At 41.9% G+C, this 25408-nt stretch overlaps 1 protein-coding gene across 2 annotated transcripts in view; it reads left to right on the forward strand.

Moving 5' to 3' along the window:
• LOC138950624 (protein ERGIC-53-like) overlaps positions 1-25077 on the forward strand; it is a 44236-nt gene extending 19159 nt beyond the window's left edge. For both annotated transcript variants that reach the window (XM_070322330.1, XM_070322331.1), the window contains 9 exons: positions 575-698; positions 2839-2903; positions 3702-3778; positions 6794-6854; positions 8173-8349; positions 8950-9059; positions 13704-13884; positions 14686-14795; positions 16321-25077. In XM_070322330.1, coding sequence (XP_070178431.1) covers positions 575-698; positions 2839-2903; positions 3702-3778; positions 6794-6854; positions 8173-8349; positions 8950-9059; positions 13704-13884; positions 14686-14795; positions 16321-16357 — 942 coding nt within the window. In that variant the 3' untranslated portion in view covers positions 16358-25077. The remainder of the gene's footprint in view (positions 1-574; positions 699-2838; positions 2904-3701; positions 3779-6793; positions 6855-8172; positions 8350-8949; positions 9060-13703; positions 13885-14685; positions 14796-16320) is intronic.
• Positions 25078-25408: the final 331 nt, after the last annotated feature.

A 25408-nucleotide genomic window follows, 5' to 3' on the forward strand; every position in this document is an offset into this window, starting at 1 on the left:
TAGGTGTGCATGGATGGGTTTCCTAACACTTGAGAAACGTCAATTCAGCAACTTTGCTAGCTTTGCTGTAGCCAGTTGCTTAACTATTGATTAAAGAATTTTTAGCAGGCATGTAGCCTTGTGGTTAGGACGTTAACCTTCCAGTGGAAGATACGGTGTTCGAATCCCTACCACTCCGTTGGGTTAAGGGTGGAGATTTTTCCAATCTCACAGGTCAACTTGTGTGCAGGAAATACATGTCAGAGTTCAATGGGGTAACGAAACACAAAAATACCCAGCATGCATCCCCTACATCAGAGTATGACTGCCTGAGTGTCGTTGAAAAAATTGCCATACTTGTAAGAGCCCACTCATGCCGATGATGATGATGCTAATGATCGTGATGACAATGATGATGACAATAATGATATTGATGACAATGGTGATGATGATATTGATGACAATGATGATATCGATGACAATGATGATGATGATGCCAATCATGATGATGATGATATTGATGACAATGATGATGATGCCAATGATGATGATGATGACAATGATGACAATCAATGATGGTGATGATGATTGGCAGGTGATGGTGAACAACGGGCTGAGCAACAAGCCTGACGACTTTGAGCTGTGTCTGCGTGCAGTCAACGTGGTGCTGCCCAACACGGCCTTCCTCGGTGTTTCCGCCGCCACGGGGGGGCTGGCAGGTACAGCTTTTTTTTCACCTCATTGTCACCACTACAAGGCACTTTGCTATTCTCCCGCAGTGGGGCACTGCGGTTATGAAATTAAAAGCCCCTCCTGTTTTTGGAACCGCAGGAGCTTTCTAGTTTGCTGTTAGGTAGATTTTTGGTTCCTCTTTCCTGTCATGCTCTCTTTTTCTTCATGAATTCTTTTCTTTTTTCTGCCTTCTTGCTCATTCACCTGTATTTTTTCCAAAAATCTCTTCTCTTGCCGCTTGTCTCGCGATTCATGTATAGTTTAATCTGTTAGTGTTCTGATGTAAGTCCAGCAGTAGATAGGTTAAGCCTATTTTAACATACTGGAAACTGGTAATCTTCCAGTAGGTATTAATTTAGTTTTACTAAAGCCTGCTGGGACACAAGTAATGGGTTAGTGCATTTGTAAACAGGAATCGCTTGACAAGTGGCCCCCTTCATCCCCCCCTTCCTCGTCCTGATATGGCTCTGCGTAGTCGGCTGGACGTTAAGCAACAAATAAACAAACAAACAAACTTTGCTATTCTAGGGTCAAACCCCACTTTTTACTTAACACTTTATACCCCACCTATATTGACCGAGTTTTTTTTTAGCTGAGACCAGCTGTGCTGCAGCAGGTCACTCAGAATTGTACTAACTGTGTAGAAACTGTGTATCAACACGCTGGAATGTAGGCGTTATATCGACGTTACAGGAAGCGACTGAAGCTAACAGTCTGAGCAGAATGCGGATATGTGCCGAATGAGAGCAGTTGCAATGTAGTGACTGTGTGTACAGATCTGGTCAGATAGAGCCATATGAGTGGGTACGAATATATCCGTACCTGGGTGACAATGAGTTAAGAATGAGAAAAATCCACTTTAGGTGTATTGGGCGCAAACAAATTTATCTATACAGCTTCATAAGAGCGACTCACAGGGAACCATACCCTGCTGTTATCAATCCCTGGCCAACTGCACACTCTTGTACTTAAAAAGTCACTGGCCTTGTGGTACTTATTTTGTACTGTTGGGGAATTCCTTTTGGAAAGCATAGACCCTCAGGGGCTACCATTTATGATTTTGTATTGGGCCCATTCTCATTTTGTGAAGGACAAATTCTTGTTGTGTATGTACATTTCTGATTTTGTGAATGAGCATTTCTGATTTTGTGAATGAGCATTTTTGATTTTGTGAATGAGCTGTTTTTGTGTAGGGCCAATTTTGAACTTGTCTAATGTCATGGGTTCTGATTTTGTGTTGAACAATTTGCAAGCCATATGTTGTGTTCGAGCGGTGTCACCTCAAGGCAAGAATACTGTCTTCGGGTTTGCAGACTGTTTATTGCAGATGATCTATTAGAAGGAGAAATGTGTTCGCGAAAATGTGTTCATCGCTCCGTTTGAAGACACTTTATTGTACGTTTGTGTTTGTAGACTTTGTATTCATTGCCGTGATTGAAAACAGTGTGTTCACTGCTGTACGTGTTCCTCATGGCTGTGGTTGAAGACAGTTCTTTGTACGTTTGTGTTTGGAGACTTATTATTCATTGCCGTGATTGAAAACAGTGTGTTCACTGCTGTACGTGTTCCTCATGGCTGTGGTTGAAGACAGTTCATTGTACGTTTGTGTTTGGAGACTTTGTATTCATTGCCGTGATTGAAAACAGTGTGTTCACTGCTGTACGTGTTCCTCATGGCTGTGGTTGAAGACAGTTCATTGTACGTTTGTGTTTGGAGACTTTGTATTCATTGCCGTGATTGAAAACAGTGTGTTCACTGCTGTACGTGTTCCTCATGGCTGTGGTTGAAGTCTGTTAATGACATGGTGTGTTTGTGGTTGCAAACAGTGTATTCATTGCTGTGTTCCTCGTGGCTGGGGTGTTTGAAGACTGTTCATGACATGGTGTGTTTGTGGTTGCAAACAGTGTGTTCACTGCTGTGTTCCTCGTGGCTGTGTTTGAAGTCTGTTCATGACATGGTGTGTTTGTGGTTGCAAACAGTGTGATCACTGCTGTGTTCCTCACGGCTGTGTTTGAAGTCTGTTCATGACATGGTGTGTTTGTGGTTGCAAACCGTGTGTTCACTGCTGTGTTCCTCATGGCTGTGTTTGAAGTCTGTTAATGACATGGTGTCCGCGTGTGATTGCAGACGACCACGACGTGATCTACTTCCTGACCCACACTCTCCATGAGCCTGGTGCAGAGACAGCTAAGGTCAGTCATTTAAGCATCCAGACACGCATCTCTTTGGCCGCCACTTGCTTCTCTTCTACAGTTTAAACGTTGTATTAATACTTAGCGAAGTCCACTTCACAAAGCTGGCTGCGCAAATCATTGGAGTTGAATATTTTATGTAAATACTTTGCAAAGTCTTTGTGAATTTGACTTTGAGCTCAATTAAGGGCGGCCTTTAGGGTCATGCATTCTTGAAGTGTAGTCTGCTAGCCTGCAACATTTTAGATTCTTGATGAAGTGTTGTCTTCTAGCCTGAAACATCTCAGATTCTTGATGAAGTGTTGTCTTCTAGCCTGAAACATCTCAGATTCTTGATGAAGCATAGTCTTCTAGCCTGAAACATCTCAGATTCTTGATGAAGCATAGTCTTCTAGCCTGAAACATCTCAGATTCTTGATGAAGCATAGTCTTCTAGCCAGTGAAACATCTCAGATTCTTTATGAAGCATAGTCTTCTAGGCTGAAACATCTCAGATTCTTGATGAAGTATATTCTTCTTGCCTGAGACATCTCAGATTCTTGATGAAGTATATTCTTCTTGCCTGAAACATCTCAGATTCTTGACTAATATTGGGTTAGAACCTCTTTTTTACTTTGGACTACTGGCCTGAATTTTCTATCATATTCAGAATCATGTGAAGGGAGTGTAAATTTGATGTTTATGGTAATTCTCTCTGGCGAGGCTTATTTGTGAGGCTTACTGTGCAGGTCAGAGTGTAAATTTGATGTTGATGCTAATTCTCTCTGGCGAGGCTTATGTGTGAGGTTTGCTGTGCAGGTGTCTGAAGCTGAGCGACAGAAATTCGAAGAAGAGTTCAACCAGTATTACAAGGACTTGGAACGAGCCAAAGAAGAGTGAGTAGAATTCTCTAGTGTTTGGAATTTTATTTCTTATGAATGTATGTGACTGCATCTGTTGTCTTGGGTTTTTGACTCACTGTGGTAATCATTGAGTCTTAGTAATGAGCAGTGTCCGTCTGTATGGGCGTGTGGGTGGGTAAGTTCGTATTTGTGGGATATTCCAGGATTGGATAAGTTTTTGTAAATTGATTGATACACTCCTAGCTGTCACAGCACGGCTAAGTTTAGGTCAGTAAGTAGGAAATCATTGTTCTCTTGAACATTATTTTATGAAGCTAGAGCAGCAAATATTTTGTTTGATTCATACATTACATTTGACGAAAGGAGATTCGTATGAGCATTTGCTTTTCTTTTTATATTTAGTCAAGTTTTGACTAAATATTTTAACATCGAGGGGGAATCGAAACGAGGGTCGTGGTGTATGTGCGTGCGTGTGTGCGTGTGTGTGTGTGAGTAGAGCGATTCAGACTAAACTACTGGACCGATCTTTATGAAATTTGACATGAGAGTTCCTGGGTATGAAATCCCCGAACGTTTTTTTCATTTTTTTGATAAATGTCTTTGATGACGTCATATCCGGCTTTTCGTGAAAGTTGAGGCGGCACTGTCACGCCCTCATTTTTCAACCAAATTGGTTGAAATTTTGGTCAAGTAATCTTCGACGAAGCCCGGACTTCGGTATTGCATTTCAGCTTGGTGGCTTAAAAATTAATTAATGACTTTGGTCATTAAAAATCTGAAAATTGTAAAAAAAAATAAAAATTTATAAAACGATCCAAATTTACGTTCATCTTATTCTCCATCATTTGCTGATTCCAAAAACATATAAATATGTTATATTCGGATTAAAAACAAGCTCTGAAAATTAAATATATAAAAATTATTATCAAAATTTTTTTTTCAAAATCAATTTAAAAACACTTTCATCTTATTCTTTGTCGGTTCCTGATTCCAAAAATATATAGATATGATATGTTTGGATTAAAAACACGCTCAGAAAGTTAAAACGAAGAGAGGTACAGAAAAGCGTGCTATCCTTCTCAGCGCAACGAATACCCCGCTCTTCTTGTCAATTCCACGGGCACTGCCTTTGCCACGGGCGGTGGAGTGACGATGCTACGAGTATACGGTCTTGCTGCGTTGCGTTGCGTTCAGTTTCATTCTGTGAGTTCGACAGCTACTTGACTAAATATTGTATTTTCGCCTTACGCGACTTGTTTCTTACTTTTATTTTACACTGGGTATGAGACAGTATTAACCTTCACTTGAGCTGGAGTCTAAGTCCATCAACAGTGGGTGCATTCCCTGTAGGTGCACATCCTGTGGGCGTTTTTCCTGTATATAACGAGTGTATTTTCCTGTAAGGGGAGTACAATACTGCTCAATTTTGCACCAAGCGTGTGACTCACATCAGTGTTGCTTCCTTAAAGCCTGACCTCCTCTACACAACTTTCCCTACTGTGGTTCCACAGCCTTTATCAGCTAAGCTGTCAACACAAGACCTCATGCTAGCGGTGGTTTGTTCAGCAGAGTCAATTGGGTGTTTATAGTAGTGCCAAGACTGTTTGGTTATCTAGCGCGCCCATGCTTTCACCGACTTCTGACAGGTCCTGCATCGTAAATCTCCTTGTCCCAGGGTACACACTAGCCTACAGGAGCTGTCAGAAGTCGGCGATAGCATGGGCGTGGTAGATAAACAACCAGTCTTGGCACTACTATAACCACCCAATTGACTCCGCTGAAGAAACCGCCGCTAGAACAAGGTCTTGTGTTGACAGCTTAGATGATAAAGGCTGTGGAACCACAGTAGGGAAAGTTTTGTAGAGGAGGTCAGGCTTTAAGGACCAAATTGCATTACCAAGGAGGACTTGATGGATTTTCTGATTTCTTCAATAAAGATAAAATCATAAATTGATACACTGAATGGAATCTCTTAATTTGAAAAAAATATGAAAAATATCAAATTATACTGATGTCCATAGGCATCACGGGACTTTCAGCAAGATCAGTGAAATGCTACAGGAGTTGCACTGGTTGCATTCCCTGTTATACAGGATAAACACCTACAGGAAGTGCACCCACAGGGAATGCACCCACTTTTGGTCGACTTGGACCCTGTCTGCTTCACAAATTGATCATGCATTAGACTACTAAGTCTGGATGATGTCTGTCTCTTTAAGAAGGAATTAACAACAAAAATATACCATCACCGTGTGAATAAGGTCTAAATACTTTGCTGCTTGTTTGCAGAGTATGGGTTATTTCATGACCAATGCCCTCCGATTAGGGATAAACACTGTGAAATTCGAGCCCACTGTATGTCATTGTTGGTGGTGAGCCCACTGTATGTCATTGTTGGTGGTGAGCCCACTGTATGTCATTGTTGGTGGCCAGCCCACTGTATGTCATTGTTGGTGGCGAGCCCACTGTATGTCATTGTTGGTGGCGAGCCCACTGTATGTCATTGTTGGTGGCGAGCCCACTGTATGTCATTGTTGGTGGCGAGCCCACTGTATGTCATTGTTGGTGGCGAGCCCACTGTATGTCATTGTTGGTGGCGAGCCCACTGTGTGTCATTGTTGGTGGCGAGCCCACTGTATGTCATTGTTGGTGGCGAGCCCAATGTGTGTCATTGTTGGTGGCGAGCCCACTGTATGTCATTGTTGGTGGCGAGCCCACTGTGTGTCATTGTTGGTGGCGAGCCCACTGTATGTCATTGTTGGTGGCGAGCCCACTGTATGTCATTGTTGGTGGCGAGCCCACTGTATGTCATTGTTGGTGGCGAGCCCACTGTATGTCATTGTTGGTGGCGAGCCCACTGTATGTCATTGTTGGTGGTGAGCCCACTGTATGTCATTGTTGGTGGCGAGCCCACTGTATGTCATTGTTGGTGGCGAGCCCACTGTATGGTGCAGAATGACAATGTATGGAATAAAACTGGGGTGCAGGTGTATGGGGAAAAGTCATTTAACACGGTTTGCTGTAACATATTGCTCTTGATGATTTCAGTTATCAGAAGGAAAACCCTGACAAGGCATTTGACCCCTACAACATTCCGGACGATAAACTGGTACTGCTTTTTCTCTTCACTTGTATTTCTCGTAGGACCGGCACGGTTGGCCTAGTGGTAAGGCGTCCGTCCTGTGATCGGGAGGTCGTGGGTTCGAACCCCGGCCGGTTCATACCCAAGACTTTAAAATTGGCAATCTAGTGGCTGCTCCGCCTGGCGTCTGGCATTATGGGGTTAGTGCTAGGACTGGTTGGTCCGGTGTCAGAATAATGTGACTGGGTGAGACATGAAGCCTGTGCTGCGACTTCTGTCTTGTGTGTGGCGCACGTTATATGTCAAAGCAGCACCGCCCTGATATGGCCCTTCGTGGTCGGCTGGGCGTTAAGCAAACAAACAAACAAAACATTTCTCGTAGCACGTTTTCTTGTTTTTCGTGTTAAAACTTACATTTGTAGGAGTGCTCATTTTACCGTTTTAATTCATTGTTTCTGTTTTTATTTTTATTTTTTAAATTCATGTACAGTTTGACTCTCAGACATGTGTTAATGTTTCAAAATTCCAACAATGTATGTTGACGTTTAGGTCTCTGAGGATTTTTGGTTTCATGTTCGGACATAATGTCAGAACAGTATGGCTCCTAAATGGCAGGGGGAAAACAGCAATACAAATAGAAGCCTCGTGCAAAACCAAAATGTAGGTAAAAGTTGCAGCTAACAAAGAAGAGGAAGAAGAAGAAAAAGAAGAAGAAGGACATTATGTAGGCTAAGCACCTTTGCATCTGTGATGTGACAATGCTTCTTAATACGGCTGTTCAAAGGGATTCATTTCTGCTACTTTAGCTGCAGGCTATTTTTAGCACCCATCCTTTCCCCACAGCAGATAACACAGCAGCTAGTAGCTCCCTCAGTGCTATGCACAGAGAAGGCCAATCTCCCAGTACAGCGTGGAAGCAGTTGGGTATAACAGGCAAGTGAGCTTAACAGTGTGCTGGCTGCAGCTGTTGGTAGCCAAACTATTCCCTCTGCTGGGCTATTTTTAACTCACACTAAAACACAAGCTAGGAACAGCCGTGAAATAATTAATCTTATTCATCTCATTCGCACCTTTTAGACAGAGATCCACTCCTGTGGCACGCACGAATGCCACTGTCTTCCTAAACGCCACCAGATTGCCAAACAGTTTCTCCTTCAGGAGAGTCTCATTGAGATGTTTTGAGGAATTGGAATCAAAAATGGCGAGCACTATATGTTTTGAAGTATTATTGCTTGGGAAAAGTGTTAAAAACTTAAATCAATCTATAGAAGAAATAGCAGTTCTTCTTCTTCATCAGCCACTTTGAAGTGGATGTGATGTTATGCTCTCTCTTGTATCTGTGCAGTATGAGTCAGAGAGCAATCGGGAGATGCGGCAGATCTTTGACGGCCAGATGGGCATCCAGAACACGGTGCGAGAAGTCAGTCGCAAGCTGGACGAGTTGCTGGGACGACAGGAGCTGGTGCTGGCCAAAGTTAGCTCCCTTCCCTCCAGCGGCCAGGTGCCTCAGGTGCAACAACAGGTGGGTGTTTGGGGGGGGAGGGTTGGGTGTTTGGGGGGGGAGGGTTGGATGGTTGAGGAAGGAGTATGGATGTGTGTTTGTGGGGGAGCGTGCATGTGTGCTCGTGTGCCTCTAAAAAGTGTGTGTGTGTCTAAAAAGTGTGTGTGTGTGTGTCTGTGAGGGGTTTATGTGTGTTACTAGAAAGTCTGTGAGGCCTGAGAAGAGAAGAGGTTTTGCATTCTCCTAGTAAGGTAATATATTGTACTACGTTGCAAGCCCCTGGAGCAATTTTTTTATTAGTGCTTTTGTGAACAAGAAACAATTAACAAGTGGCTCTATCCCATCTCTTCCCCTTTCCCCGTTGCGATATAACCTTCGTGGTTGAAAACGACGTTAAACATCAAATAAAGAAAGAAAGAGGTTTTGAGAAGGAGAAACGATCAGTTGATATAGTTGAGTATATGATTGTGTGTTCATTCATGTGGGTTTGCTGCATGTTTTGGTGTGGATTGGAAGTTCAAAGAGAAACGAAATGAAAATATCTTTTCTGACAGTTGAATAATGCGCTTGACCTAAACCTTGACTTTGTTTTCACTCTGTCCTCCCTCTCTCTGTGGTCAGGCTGGCGGGCAACAGCAGCAACCTGTGTACTCAGACACCATCAAGCGTCACGAGGTGGACCGTGTGCTCAACAACCAGAACGACCTCCTGCAGCAGATCAGGGACCTACGGTTAGTGCTGATCAGTGGGATGGGGGGCATTGCACAGTCTGTAGCTCGTGTGACCTAGACACCAGTTAGTGTGTATCACAGCAGATCGGGGACCTACGGTCAGTTCTGTCAACTCGTGCAAACTTTCAACCTTTTTTGCTTACCTACTTGGGCCTTTTGCCTCCAGTGGAGCATAGGCCATTGACAACATTTAATTCACCGTCAATGCTTCTTTGATGGTGTTTTTTTTCTAGGCGCATCAGTTGTACACCTTACTTTGCATCCTCATGTTTGAGTAAAAGGGACAGCCCTTTTTTGAACCATCAGCTTTTTGGTGTTGTTCCAATTCAAACCTCTGAACGAGGTGGTCCAGATGTATCTGACCTCTATCCTTCGACCTGTCCAGCATGGGTGACCATGCCAGAAACTTGCGCTCCCGCTGGCATAGCTCTCCGGGTTACTGAGGTACGCAAGCCATCACATCACAGCAAGGAGCTGATGGTTCAGAAAAGTGCTGTCCATTTTGCTCAGACATGAGGATGAAATGTTTGGTGTAAAATTGACGTGCCTCAGCTGTGACAATATACTGGCACATACTGTTCACACACTGTCAGCCGTACAGCACAGTAAACATTTCCCCTGCTTTAACCTCTTTCACACCGAGCAAAAGGTGCTTTAGAGTGCTGCATCTCATTACAGTGCTCAGATCTGTTTATAACACCCCATCAAAAGACTGGATCAAAGTGGTCATTATTCGCAGGTGGCCATTATTCACGTCACCTTTTTTGAAAACCTCCCAGTACACTGTAGTGCTTCAGTATACATGACGAAATGCAAACACACACCTACACATTTTTCCAGATGATATCCCCAGACCTTTTTTTTCCTGTTGATATTAAAATTTCACACATTCAAATTCTTCCAGATGATATCACCAGAGCACTTTTTTCCTGCTGACATTTAGCCCAAGTTATGCATCTCTGTGAGCTTTCATGAGAAGGTGCTTATATTCATCAGTCTTGATTATTGAATTATGATGACCGGCGCTGTGGCGAGGTGGTAAGACGTCGGCCTCTTAATCGGAAGGTCGTGAGTTCGAATGCCGGCCGCGGCCGCCTGGTGGGTTAAGTGTGGAGATTTTTCCGATCTCCCAGGTCAACTTATGTGCAGACATGCTAGTGGCTTATCCCCCTTCGTGTGTACACGCAAGCACAAGACCAAGTGCGCACGGAAAAGATCCTGTAATCTATGTCAGAGTTCAGTGGGTTATTGAAACACGAAAATACCCAGCATGCTTCCTCTGAGAGCGGCGTATGGCTGCTTAAATGGCGGGGTAAAAACGGCCATACACGTAAAAATCCACTCGTTCAAAAAACACCGAGTGTACGTGGGAGTTTCAGCCCACGAACGCAGAAGAAGAAGAATTATGATAATAGTGCGAGTTGTCTGTTGCAGGTGGTTTGTGATTTTTAAATGGAATTTAACCTTTGCCGGATGCCGCTTTTGACTACACACTCCCGACGATGCGGGTTTGTCTGAACCCATACATTTGAAAGAGGGTTTTTACCGTTTATTCCTCTAACGACGATGCGGGTTTGTCTGAACCCATACATTTGAAAGAGGGTTTTTATCGTTTATTTCTCTAACGACGGGGTGGGTTCAGGGATGGGTTTGCCGGATGCCGCTTTTGACTACACACTCCCGACGATGCGGGTTTGTCTGAACCCATACATTTGAAAGAGGGTTTTTACCGTTTATTCCTCTAACGACGATGCGGGTTTGTCTGAACCCATACATTTGAAAGAGGGTTTTTATCGTTTATTTCTCTAACGACGGGGTGGGTTCAGGGAAACCCACAGCGCTACTTCAGTGGTTGCATCGAGTTTCTCCCTTCACCGACCTCTTGCAGGGGAGGGAGAGGGGGAGGGAGAGGGGGAGGGAGAGACTGAGAGAGACTGAGAGACTAAGAAAGAGAGAGAGAGAGAGAGAGAGAGAGAGAGAGACTAAGAAAGAGAGAGAGAGACTAAGAAAGAGAGAGAGAGAGACTAAGAAAGAGAGAGAGAGACTAAGAAAGAGAGAGAGATAGAGACTAAGAAAGAGAGAGAGAGAGTCTAAGAAAGAGAGAGAGAGACTAAGAAAGAGAGAGAGAGAGACTAAGAAAGAGAGAGAGGGAGACTAAGAAAGAGAGAGAGAGAGACTAAGAAAGAGAGAGAGACTAAGAAAGAGAGAGAGAGAGAGACTAAGAAAGAGAGAGAGACTAAGAAAGAGAGAGAGAGACTAAGAAAGAGAGAGAGAGAGACTAAGAAAGAGAGAGAGAGAGAGATACTAAGAAAGAGAGAGAGAGAGACTAAGAAAGATAGAGAGAGAGAGACAAATAAAGAGAGAGAGAGACAAATAAAGAGAGAGAGAGAGACTAAGAAAGAGAGAGAGAGACTAAGAAAGAGAGAGAGAGACTAAGAAAGAGAGAGAGAGACTAAGAAAGAGAGAGAGGGAGACTAAGAAAGAGAGAGAGACTAAGAAAGAGAGAGAGAGACAAAGAAAGAGAGAGAGAGACTAAGAAAGAGAGAGAGAGACTAAGAAAGAGAGAGAGAGAGACTAAGAAAGAGAGAGACTAAGAAAGAGAGAGAGAGAGACTAAAAAAGAGAGAGAGAGACTAAGAAAGAGAGAGAGAGACTAAGAGAGAGAAAGAGAGACTAAGAAAGAGAGAGAGACTAAGAGAGAGAGAGAGAGAGACTAAGAAAGAGAGAGAGAGAGACTAAGAAAGAAAGAGAGAGAGACTAAGAAAGAGAGAGAGAGAGACTAAGAAAGAGAGAGAGAGACTAAAAAAGAGAGAGAGACTAAGAAAGAGAGAGAGAGAGAGACTAAGGGAGAGAAAGAGAGACTAAGAAAGAGAGAGAGACTAAAAGAGAGAGAGAGAGACTAAGAAAGAGAGAGAGAGACTAAGAGAGAGAGAGAGAGAAAGAGAGAGACTAAGAAAGAGAGAGAGAGACTAAGAAAGAGAGAGAGAGAGACTAAGAAAGAGAGAGAGAGACTAAGAAAGAGAGAGAGAGAGACTAAGAAAGAGAGAGAGACTAAGAAAGAGAGAGAGAGAGACTAAAAAAGAGAGAGAGAGAGACTAAGAAAGAGAGAGAGAGAGACTAAAAAAGAGAGAGAGAGAGAGACTAAGAAAGAGAGAGAGAGAGACTAAGAAAGAGAGAGAGAGAGAGACTAAGAAAGAGCTAGAGAGAGAGAGAGACTAAGAAAGAGAGAGAGAGACTAAGAAAGAGAGAGAGAGACTAAGAAAGAGAGAGAGAGAGACTAAAAAAGAGAGAGAGACTAAGAAAGAGAGAGAGAGAGAGACTAAGAAAGAGAGAGAGAAAGAGAGACTAAGAAAGAGAGAGAGACTAAGAGAGAGAGAGAGAGACTAAGAAAGAGAGAGAGAGAGACTAAGAGAGAGAGAGAGAGAGAGACTAAGAAAGAGAGAGAGAGAGACTAAGAAAGAGAGAGAGAAAGACTACGAAAGAGAGAGAGAGACTAAGAAAGAGAGAGAGAGAGAGACTAAAAAAGAGAGAGAGAGTCTAAGAAAGAGAGAGAGAGAGACTAAGAAAGAGAGAGAGAAAGAGAGACTAAGAAAGAGAGAGAGACTAAGAGAGAGAGACAGAGAGAGAGACTAAGAGAGAGAGACAGAGAGAGACAGACAGAGAGAGAGACAGACAGAGAGAGAGACAGACAGAGAGAGAGAGAGACAGAGACAGACAGTCAGATAGACAGACAGTCAGAGAGACGGATAGACAGACAGACAGACAGACAGAGAGATACGGACAGACAAACAGAGAGACAGACAGTCTCTTGGAGACAAACAGGCAGACAGACACTGTTCCGCCGCTTTGGTAATTATGGGTGTAGCAGAACCCGCGCCGTCGGCAGAGGGATAGTTACAATCACTTCTACTCTTTAAAAGTATGGGTATGTGTGAACCCGCGCCATCGGTAGTGTTTATGTAAATTATCATAATCAATTAATTCTGATGTTTTGTCATGTACACACTAAAAATTTGCAGACAGAGAGCAAATTAGGTGTGTGAGAGATACTTAAAATTTCAAAACGATACCTTTAATGGTTCCAGAGTTACAATGATTTTAGTGTGTCTCTGGGTACAGGTGAACCCAGGAAGCACGGCAAAGGTTAATGTCATTTTGTGTGTGTGTGTGTATAACTCTTTTACATATCTGTTTTAAATCTTCACAGTGAGAGATTTGTATGTAGAGAGGTGTTTTAGTTGAGAACAATGTTATCTTCTTTCATGAAGCGTTTAATACTTGGGGCAGCAGTTAAACACTGCATGGGTCCTGCACCTCTGATTTCGGCCATGGACGTTTATTGGGGGTCCCTCCCCTAGATCGACCCTAACAGCTTTCTTGGAGCCAGAAGTGAGAGTTGAGTGTTGAGTGAGGACTGCAGTCTTCCCGTCCATCCCCAAAGGGGGAGCTGCTGCCAGGTTTACAAAGGTGCTACCTCTCCTCAGACACCCCATACACCCCACAATGTTATTAATTAGTACATATATTTAAATATAATATTAATGGTGTAGTCCTTTGTTTGTCTTTATGTTACATGCACCACCACAGCAATTTCTCCATGTGAGATTATAAAGTTATTTGATTTGATTTGATTTGATTATTGCAGGACGGTAGTGAACGACGTCCAGGCCCGTGCGATGACCATCCAGCAGTCGGGGGGCGGGGTCCAGCAGGGAGGGGGCGGAGCCAATGTCAACAACCAGATGGCGATGCATGAGATCAAAGATCGCTTGAACTCTGTCAGCAACGATGTGTCCGTGCTGGTGAACAGGCCTCAGCCTGCGATGGTCAGTGTATTAGTTAGTTTGTTAGCTGTTGCTTTTCGGGTCCAGCGGACCATAATAGGCCAAATCAGGACCCCACAAGTTAATCATTGCACATTTTTAGATTAAAACACTTCTAAGGTCAGTGTATTACAACACAAACATTGCTCAGGACTGAAGAAAGTCTGTACATGTATCTGTCTTTGTGTCGACTAAAAAGCAGCGTTGTTATCCGGCATAGCGATTGATCACATTGACATTGGTCTCTGACTAAAGACTTTTGACTTGGATGTGACCAAGTGGAAAATAATTGTGGTGTTTGGTTTGCCACCCTCTTTTTTTGGCACCGTACTATTGTCGCGCCTGATATTTCCAATTGCAAAGGGTCGACAGCCTATAGCGATTAAAATTTCAGGTTGGAGAGAGAGTGTGTGTGGGTGCGTGTTTGTATGTGCATGTGCGTGTGTGTGTGTGTGTGTGTTTTTGTCTTAGAGTGCATGTATATGTAGATGTCTCCGTGTATATATATATATATATATATCAGTACCAATGTCTGCTCAAGATAGAGATAAGTGATTATGCAGATCTGTTATGATTATGGTGATGGAATTGATGGTGATGATGATGATTTCTTTACTAATATTGACAAAGAAGGCAAATGATGACGACTGATGGAGATGATGATCACAATGACCATGATGATGATGACCATGATGATGATGATGACCATGATGATGATGATGACCATGGTGATGATGATGACCATGATGATGACTATGATGACGACCATGATGATGATGATGACCATGATGTTGATGATTTCAGAATGCAGCGGGATGCCCACCCCCTCCTTCTGGTTCCTGTCTGACACCTGTAGTTTTCTTTGTTGCCGTAGGACTGCAGTTGGTCATTATGATTGGTTACATGGTGTATAGGTGAGTCCTGGGCTTAACACTCACCAACGCAAACTCTTATCCTGTCTGTGTATTTATTTACTGTTTCCCTGTTGTGTTTTTAGCCTTCATCTCACACGGTCTCTGTCTCTGTCACCCACACTCTCTCTACAACTTTCAGTTTCACTATCCCTCCCTGTTGTTCTCTGTCTCTGTCACCCACACTCTCTCTACAACTTTCAGTTTCACTATCCCTCCCTGTTGTTCTCTGTCTCTGTCACCCACACTCTCTCTACAACTTTCAGTTTCACTATCCCTCCCTGTGGGTCTCTGTCTCTGTCACCCACACTCTCTCTACAACTTTCAGTTTCACTATCCCTCCCTGTGGGTCTCTGTCTCTGTCACCCACACTCTCTCTACAACTTTCAGTTTCACTATCCCTCCCTGTGGGTCTCTGTCTCTGTCACCCACACTCTCTACAACTTTCAGTTTCACTATCCCTCCCTGTGGGTCTCTGTCTCTGTCACCCACACTCTCTCTACAACTTTCAGTTTCACTATCCCTCCCTTTGGGTCTCTGTCTCTGTCACCCACACTCTCTCTACAACTTTCAGTTTCACTATCCCTCCCTATGGGTCTCTGTCTCTGTCACCCACACTCTCTCTACAACTTTCAGTTTCACTATCCCTCCCTGTTGTTCTCTGTGTGTGTTTTCGAATCTCATAATGGTATCAACTCATTCAAGCTGATCCCAAAACAAAAAGACTGCCAACGTTTATTTTGATTCAGGCTGACTAAGTGACTGTTCTGAAAACTGTCACTTAGTAAGTGCACCTCTGTTAACTGTCGTCAACTCAAGAATCCATTGCCTTTGATACATGTATTACCTTGTGACACAAAATTGAAAATTGAGTACAGTGGAACCCCCCTTTTAAGACCCTGTAACTTGTAAGACCCTGTAGCTTAAGACTCCCTCTCTTGTAAGACCCTGTAACTTAAGACTCCCTCTCTTGTAAGACCCTGTAACTCAAGACTCCCTCTCTTGTAAGACCCTGTAACTTAAGACTCCCTCTCTTGTAAGACCCTGTAACTTAAGACTCCCTCTCTTGTAAGACCCTGTAACTTAAGACTCCCTCTCTTGTAAGACCCTGTAACTCAAGACTCCCTCTCTTGTAAGACCCTGTAACTTAAGACTCCCTCTCTTGTAAGACCCTGTAACTTAAGACTCCCTCTCTTGTAAGACCCTGTAACTTAAGACTCCCTCTCTTGTAAGACCCTGTAACTTAAGACTCCCTCTCTTGTAAGACCGTGTTTTCTCAGACGTTTTGTTCATAACCTCTGTAAATTTACCCACGTGTTAATTAAGACTCACTCCTTTTTAAGACATGGTTTTCTCAGATTTTGAAGGTCTCAAAAGGCTGGTTCTACCATACTGTCTTTTGCTGTTGAGTATACATTGCTGAAAGCTGAGCTCTATCGTGTAGAGAAAACGTGTGATACAGACACAAATGACAGTGCTTGTTGACGTAGGTGCATTATTACAGGGAGTGTGTGTTGCTCTTTTGCAGACAAAACAAGGAGGCGACAGCCAAGAAGTTTTACTGACCCCTCCACAAGCCTAGGAGTATCACATGATGTGTCCGCTGCGTGTATGTCAGGGTCAGGCTGCTACGTCTGTGTGTGAGTGTGTGCATATAGGGAAAGTGAACTATTTGTGTAAATGTGCGTATGTGAGGCTCCTTTTAAAGTGTGTATGGTAAGATGACTCACCGAAAAATGAACTGTGTGTGTGTTCTGGTTGTGTGCTATTATTGCAATCAGTTCTCAATCATACAAATGCGGTAGATGTGCCGAAAATTCAGCGCCAGTTGGTTTGAGAGCTAGTATATGTAAGGCTGAGAGATCGCTGGTATGTGCATGTGTTATATTCGAGCGGGTATGGGACAAGTCTGTATGTGTCGGTGTTTTACTGCAGGTTTTTGTTGTTGTATGTTTACCAGGAGTAAACTGAGTGAATGAGTGTGGGAGTGAGAATGTGTGAGTGCGTGTGTGAGAGAGATTTGTGTGCATGAGTTGCAAGAATGACTGCTCAAGAGAGATGACATTATTTGTTACGTAACATTATCACCAAAGTACACAAATTATGTATACACCCTCACTGAAAAATGTATAAGAAAGTCAGCTACTGCAAAACAAATATGTCATCCATATTTTCTGAAAGTTGAATTATAATGTTCACAATTTGATTTTGTTTTTTCATTGGTAAACTTTGTTAATAATAAATAGAATGTTCATGCTGACTGTGTGTGTGCCTTAACACAGCTCGTTCGGCTTGCCATGAGACAGTAGGAGTAAGATTTAGAAACTAAAGTGTTGTGTTATGTGTGCATTTTTGTAACCCTGTTACATGAAGCATTCATTTGCTGCGGTTGCCTCCCCTGACTTTTGTGGTGAAGTTGTATGAACTGGTTTATCATGTGTAGCTGCATGGTGTTGATTTAAAAGGTGGATTAACAGGAAGTCTGTTTGGTGTGGGGTGATTTATATAATCCAGTTATGTGTCGCTGAGATGCATAGGCACAAGAATAAAAGTATAAACATTTTTGTTCGGCACAAGATAATGCTAGAGTTGTTTACATGAATGCTGCGTTACTTGGGGATAGGGAATGTATTGTGTGGAATATGACGTAATTTATTTTGTAACCATAAAAGCGTTTTGTTTAGCATAAGATGTTTCATCAATACGGAGTGGGTCGTGATTTAACACTGGTCTTATAGATGATTGCAAATAATTGGCATATCTTCTAGTCAAAGTTCTGGTCTTTATAGTAAGCTTGTGGTGTTGCAAAGTGAGTAAGATCTATGAGAGGAACATCACAGACCTTCACAGATTTAAATGGTCAACTTCAATGTCAAAGTCTCTGAAAAAAAAAAAAGAGCTGTATAGTATTGCAGATGCGTGCATAGTTTGTGTGCGTGTGTGTGAGGGATCTATTCACACATGGAGTCAGTTCAAGTCTTGTCTTAGAGCCCTCCCCAAAACAAAGAAACAAAACCAGGCAAGGTTACTACGCAATATCCTTTGCTGTAGAGACTTGGATATCTAGTCTTGTCACATATTTTAATCTGATTAGTCCGGTGTATAGGATGCAAGCATTACAAACCCAACGACAAAGAGGGTACTTTCATCTGCCTCGTAGAAAGCGTGACTGGATGTGTTAAGCCCGTCATTAACTGGGCAAAGTCGTCTTCGCGAAGTCCACTTCATGAAGCTCGCTGCATGAAATTTTAGCACAGAATGTTCAGTAAAAAGACTTTGCAAAGTTGACTTCGCGCTCAATTCAGAAATGCCTGAAGGTACTTTACTGATAATTGAGAACACAGAGATATAATATTTGGATGTTATTTGATAGTTTTTTTTTAGTCCAGCAGAGTTAACTGTTTCAACCGTGATTGTGATAGCAATGAACTGGATGGCCGCATTCAACCTGTTTCATGTTGTGAGAGCTAGTCATTTTATGAATGTTAACATTTCAACATGTTTGTGTACACTTATATGAATGAGGACATTTCATTGTGTGTGTGTGAATGTTGACATTTCATTGTATGTGTGAATGTTGACATTTCATTGTGTATGTGTGAATGTTGACATTTCATTGCGTGTGTGAATGTTGACATATCATTGTATGTGTGAATGTTGACATTTCATTGTTTGTCATCATTTTCATGAGTTTTCATTCACAAGCATCTGGGAAATAAATGTCATGTTCCCCGGGGAATAAATGCCCAGTTACCATAGTTACAGAAAGCCGGTTACATGGATATTCAAAACAAAACCCAATAGAATCGCTCGGGGGTTCATCGGCTCACAGGTAAGAGGGAAAACAAGAGAAAAGCGACTCACTCATCTTTGCTTTCTGCTATTCCTTGCTCTCGATTCGTCGCACGTTTAATCCACATATCTGCTAAGAGATGTCACGAACCGAGACAGTGCCGCAAACAAGCAACTCTTCGAAACAGCGGGGCAATCCCATCGCAAGCAAATGCAAAATGTAGGTCATTCTTTGCAATGAAACGCTGCTGTCGGCCCAAAGTCGAAGACGCGTACTGCTGGATTCACACACCATTCAGTTAGTCGGAACCTACAGAACTTTTCTTCCTCAAACCTGACATACTTGTCTCAACATGTCATCAAATTAATACACAGATCTCCTTGACTCGCTTTCACTTGTACTTGTAGCGCCTTCACTCTCGCGCCTGCCTTCAGTGATTGCAACAGCGTGGCGGGGCCCCAAAAACGGTATTTTCAAAATCAAACTCGCGTTTCAACTCATGGCTCCCTCTGTTGATGATGCAATTATTTTCGCGCTACCAAAATGATGACAAAAACGATGTTTGATGGGTTGTTGTCAGACAAGCTTTTTTTGTCGGTCCTCGGAGGGCATATCGACTTTTGTTTCATATTTATTGACCGCGGCCTTCGTCAATAAATATGAAACAAAAGACGATATGCTCCCCCTCGGACGACAAAAAAGCTGGTCTGTCAACAACCCATCAAACATCTTATAATGTGTGAATGTTGACATTTCATTGTATGTGTGAATGTTGACATTTCATTGTGCGTGTGAATGTTGACATTTCATTGTGTGTGTGTGTGAATATTTCATTGTATGTGTGAATGTTGACATTTCATTGCGTGTGTGAATGTTGACATATCATTGTATGTGTGAATGTTGACATTTCATTGTATGTGTGAATGTTGACATTTCATTGTGCGTGTGAATGTTGACATTTCATTGTGTGTGTGAATGTTGACATTTCATTGTATGTGTGAATGTTGACATTTCATTGTATGTGTGAATGTTGACATTTCATTGTATGTGTGAATGTTGACATTTCATTATGTGTGTGAATGTTGACATTTCATTATGTGTGTGACGAGTGTGTGAATGCTGACATTTCATCATCTGTGTGAATGCCGACATTTCATCATGTGAATGCATGTTGACGTTTTATCATGTTTCTGATGTATGTACGCGTTGACATTTCATTTTGCGTTGCACATGTTTTGGAATACATGATGTCATGAATGTGTTCATGTGTGTGAATGTGGACATTTCATCATGTGTGTGTACCTGTACTGTTGAGTCATAGGTTGGTCTTTGTGTGCCGTTACTGTTGTTCAATCACAATGACCAACACCGATAACATCGCAAGCTATGGTCTTCTTTTTTTCTCTGAATATTTTGCTCTTTTTCTCTCATTTTTTTCTCTCTGATGTTGTTCTGCTGTTGGTTGAGTATATTATGTTGATGTATGTGCACACACTTAAGATTGATGGCTTAAAGCCAATAACACAAACTGATATTGTTCTAACTCCATGAGGCTGAGTTTGTTTTAGAAATGAAATGCAGTGTTTAGCTGTTAGTTATCGTTTTCCTTCTTCTCTTTCTTTTTTTTCTGCACTTGTGAACTGAGGATCCAATGGATATTGTCAGCCTCTGCCATTGAAGCGTGTCAGTGTTGTGCTTCCTGTGTGTTCCAAACTGTGGTAAACGGGCTTCCTCTCTCCGTTTTGACAGCGCTCGTCTTGACCGTGTTTAACACGCTTCATCTGTATAGCTGTGGTTTTAACGGGCTTCCTCTCTCCGTTTTGACAGCGCTCGTCTTGACCGTGTTTAACACGCTTCATCTGTATAGCTGTGGTTTTAACTGGCAGTCGGCATAGCATCTTGTTATCTTGGACATTTGAAATTTAGGATCGACCAAGATATGTTGCTGTATTTTTTCTGTCAGTCTTCATAGAATTGTGTTATTTTGGACATTAAGATTTAGGATTGATCATATGTAGCTGTAGTTTTCACTGGCAGTTTTCATAGTTTTGTGTTATCTGGGGCATTGAGATTTAGGATTGTTTGTGATCTGTCGCCGTAGTTTTTAACTGGCAATGTGCATACAGTGGAACCCCCTTTGAAGATCCCCCAACTTAAGACTCCCTCCATTTTAAGACCATTTTTTCTTAGACTTTCTGTTTTTAACCTCTGTAAATTTACCCCCAGTCTAAGACTCCCTCCTTTTTAAGACCGCTCCACCTGGCGTCTGGCATTATGGGGTTAGTGCTAGGACTGGTTGGTCCGGTGTCAGAATAATGTGACTGGGTGAGACATGAAGCCTGTACCCCCCGCGGGTTAGGGGGAAGAATTTACCCGATGCTCCCCAGCATGTCGTAAGAGGCGACTAACGGATTCTGTTTCTCTTTTTACCCTTGTTAAGTGTTTCTTGTATAGAATATAGTCAATTTTTGTAAAGATTTTAGTCAAGCAGTATGTAAGAAATGTTTTGTCCTTTGTACTGGAAACTTGCATTCTCCCAGTAAGGTAATATATTGTACTACGTTGCAAGCCCCTGGAGCAAATTTTTGATTAGTGCTTTTGTGAACAAGAAACAATTAACAAGTGGCTCTATCCCATCTCCCCCCTTTCCCTGTCGCGATATAACCTTGAACGGTTGAATACGATGTTAAACACCAAATAAAGAAAGAAAGAAAGAATATATTGTACTACGTTGCAAGCCCCTGGAGCAAATTTTTGATTAGTGCTTTTGTGAACAAGAAACAATTGACAAGTGGCTCTATCCCATCTCCCCCCTTTCCCCGTCGCGGTTACCTTCGTGGTTGAAAACGACGTTAAACACCAAATAAAGAAAGAAAGAAAGATGAAGCCTGTGCTTGCTGCGACTTCTGTCTTGTGTGTGGCGCACGTTATATGTGACCCTCCACCACGGAATGAGTCGCATGTCACCTTTTCATGATTTTCATATTTTTACATTTTCTTAAAGAGTTTTTTATTCTCTATCCAGTGGTGAAAACCGTTTTAGAAAAGAGTGAACACTTTTTGAGTTATAAGCCTGTGACTATGGTGACCCTCACACTGTTACTAGACACCCCCCGGACTTATATTATGCCTAGCGCAGAACCGCGTGAGGTGACATGCGACTCATTTCGTGGTGGAGGGTCACATATGTCAAAGCAGCACCGCCCAGATATGGCCCTTCGTGGACGGCTGGGCGTTAAGCAAACAAACATCCTTGTTGAGACCTGATTTTTTCAGATTGTTGGAGGTCTGAAAGGGGAGGTTCTTGTTATCAGAGAACAGATCCCCCTTTTTGAGACCTTCACAACATCTGAGAAAATCAGGTCTTAAATGGATGTGTGTTTGTTCGTTCGTTCGTGGGCTGAAACTCCCACGGCTTTTACGTGTATGATCATTTTTACCCCGCCATTTAGGCAGCCATACGCCGCTTTCGGAGGAAGCATGCTGGGTATTTTCGTGTTTCTATAACCCACCGAACTCTGACATGGATTACAGGATCTTTTTCGTGCGCACTTGGTCTTGTGCTTGCGTGTACACACGGGGGGGTGTGCGGACACCGAGGAGAGTGACTGCACACAAAGTTGACTCTGAGAAATAAATCTCTCGCCGAACGTAGGGACGAACTCACGCTGACAGCGGCCAACTGGATACAAATCCAGTGCGCTACCGACTGAGCTACATCCCCGCCTAAATGGATGTAAATTTACAGATTGATGAACTGAAAATGTGGAAAACATAATTATGGTCTTAAAAGACAGGGGGTCTTGAAGGGGAGGTTCCGGTGTAAGTGCGTTCTTGCTGAAGCCTTAGAATTTAAAGTGACAACATAAAGGCATTACATGTTTACCTGTATTGGTGCTTCTTGTGAAGAAAGTCTTGCATGCTGGTGATTTGAAAAGAATTATTTGACATCTATGGTGCACGTGAAGTAAATTGTGACCCTCCACCACGGAATGAGTCGCATGTCACCTTTGCATGATTTTCATATTTTTACATTTTCCTAAAGAGTTTTTTATGCTCTATCCAGTGGTGAAAACCGTTTTAGAAAAGAGCGAAAACTGTTTGAGTTATAAGCCTGTGACTAAGGTGACCCTCACCCTGTTACCAGACACTCCCCGGACTTATATTAAGCCTAGCGCAGAACCGCGCGAGGTGACATGCGACTCATTTCGTGGTGGAGGGTCACAATTGCACTTTATGTGAACAGTCTGAGTTCTCTTGTCTACCCACCATATTACTACAGATCGAGAGCAGTGGTGATTCTGATATGTGTTATTGTTTCTGTGTGGCTGAAATGTTATGCTTGTGATATAATGATGATGAGTTTGTTACATGTCTGAAACATGTATTCGCATTACATTCAAAGTTTATAGTGTGGCATCAGTGTAAACAGATAACTATCATATTGTCATGTGTGGTCTATAAATCTTTATTTTACTCATTGCAACTGCACCCCTACCCATTTTATTTAATGACAATAACTGTAGTTTCACTATTTTTCTCAGAAACAAACGTGTGACAAAAGCTTTAGGATTTATGATGAAGTGTTAATTTTGTGAGTTAATTTTTTTTGTTCTCCATTTTCTTGTAAAGCTATTTACAACCTTTTACAGGGACATAAAAGGTAGATTCGCATGTGCAAAAATTGTAAAAAAAATTGCTGTTTTATAGTGCAGGTGACCTGAACTAAAAGTTGACACCTAGCTTGCACAAAGTCTAGTCATCTAAAGATCACTAGGTGTATTAAGTTCTGTATTGAGATTTTGACAAATAAATGGCAGAATAAAAATGATATGTACACCACTGAATATTAACACATGGATTTACACATGTTAAATACAGTGAAGTAAATACCAGTTCGTGGAAGAGATTACTCTTAATGTTGGGGGGCTTTTGTTTACTCTGTGTCCTTCACTTTCCTTGAATTTGTATGTCGCATTGTTACGGTCTTAATAAATATCTGAAAGAGTAACGAAGTAAATACTTAAAATGGAGTTTGAATCCTCTAATTTCCTCTTCCCGTAACTTGAATTATTCCGTACAGTCAGCTCTCAAAACTTTGCTTCAGAACCTTCCCTGCAATTCAATTAATCCTGGGAGCTGAAGTTACGAGAAGAACTTAACAGAAAATGTGTACGCATGTATTATGCAAAGAGTCATCAAATTGCATGTAACAAAGGTCCCCATGTGAGTACATCTTGCACTAGCATATTCTGCACCTAAATACAACAGGCAAAAGAACTATTCTGAGATTTTGGAATTCAGGTCTGAATTGAACAACTTGTTTTCAAGCAGTGAGGCATAGCTGGCAAAATATTGTTACTTGTTTTTTGCTTACCTTTGATTTTGACTTTTATTTGTTTACTTTTCTTATATATATATGTTTTGGGGGGAGGGGGGGGAGGGTCATGCATGATTATATAATCCTTCCAGCAGTGTTAACATTCCATATATCACATGTCACCAGCTTCATACTTGTTATATATATTTTCTCTCTCTCTCTCTCTCTCTCTCTCTCTTCATACTCTACATATTGTGTTTGACCTGGCAGTTAGTTGAGCCACATCAGAGTTTGCTTGAACTGGATAACAGGTGTTTGTGGATATTCTGTTTTTATTTACTTTATAACAGGTGTTTGAAAATATAAACATTCTAGTTTTATTTGCAGCATATTTAAATTATTCAGATTCCATCTTTGATTTTTAAACTGTGTCAAGAAAAATATTTGAGTGATGACATTAAGTTATGTTAAACTTTGTTAAAAAAAAAAATGTTGAGGTTAAAGCAAGAGTGACAAGTAGTAGAAACATTGTGTGGATGGGCACAACCTGTACAGTGTCCTGCATTCAATCATATGTTAAATGTTATCTGTCTATAATGTTTGTTTTATATGACAATTTGAACCATTACTATAGTTAGTCACCCCCCGCGGGTTAGGGGGAAGAATTTACCCGATGCTCCCCAGTATATATGTCGTAAGAGGCGACAAACGGATTCTGTTTCTCTTTTTACCCTTGTTAAGTGTTTCTTGTATAGAATATAGTCAATTTTTGTCACGATTTTAGTCAAGCAGTATGTAAGAAATGTTAAGTCCTTTGTACTGGAAACTTGCATTCTCCCAGTAAGGTAATACATTGTACTACGTTGCAAGCCCCTGGAGCAAATTTTAGATTAATGCTTTTGTGAACAAGAAACAATTGACAAGTGGCTCTATCCCATCTCCCCCCTTTCCCCGTCGCGATATAACCTTCGTGGTTGAAAATGACGTTAAACACCAAATAAAGAAAGAAAGTCATGTTGTTGAAAGACTATATTTTGATTTTGTTCTTAAGGGTGCTCTGTTGTTGAGAGATTTAAGAGAAACTATTCAGTGAAATATGGTGGTGGGATATGTTTTGGAAGTCAGTCAATGTGGTGGGTGTATTTTAGAATAATAAAATGTTTTTCATTTCATCTGTGTTGTTTGAGGAACTGTGTGATTGGACTCTCTCTCTCTCTCTCTCTCTCTCTCTCTCTCTCTCTCTCTCTCTCTCTCTCTCTCTCTCTCTCTCTCTCTCTCTCTCTCTCTCTCTCTCTCTCTCTCTCTCTCTCTCTCTCATGCATGCATTTCTGTGTGTATGTGTCAATGTTGACATTTTTTAATTTGATTTTGATTGATTAAAATGCCAGGTGTAATATTCTTCTAATAATAGCACATCTTCAACATGCCCACAAACAGACCAACAATTTGGACTGCATTCCAACATTATTTACCACTATGGACTGGGTGGCCGAGTGGTAACGC

This window comes from Littorina saxatilis, linkage group LG16 (assembly GCF_037325665.1).
Source record: "Littorina saxatilis isolate snail1 linkage group LG16, US_GU_Lsax_2.0, whole genome shotgun sequence".
Lineage (NCBI taxonomy): Eukaryota > Metazoa > Mollusca > Gastropoda > Littorinimorpha > Littorinidae > Littorina > Littorina saxatilis.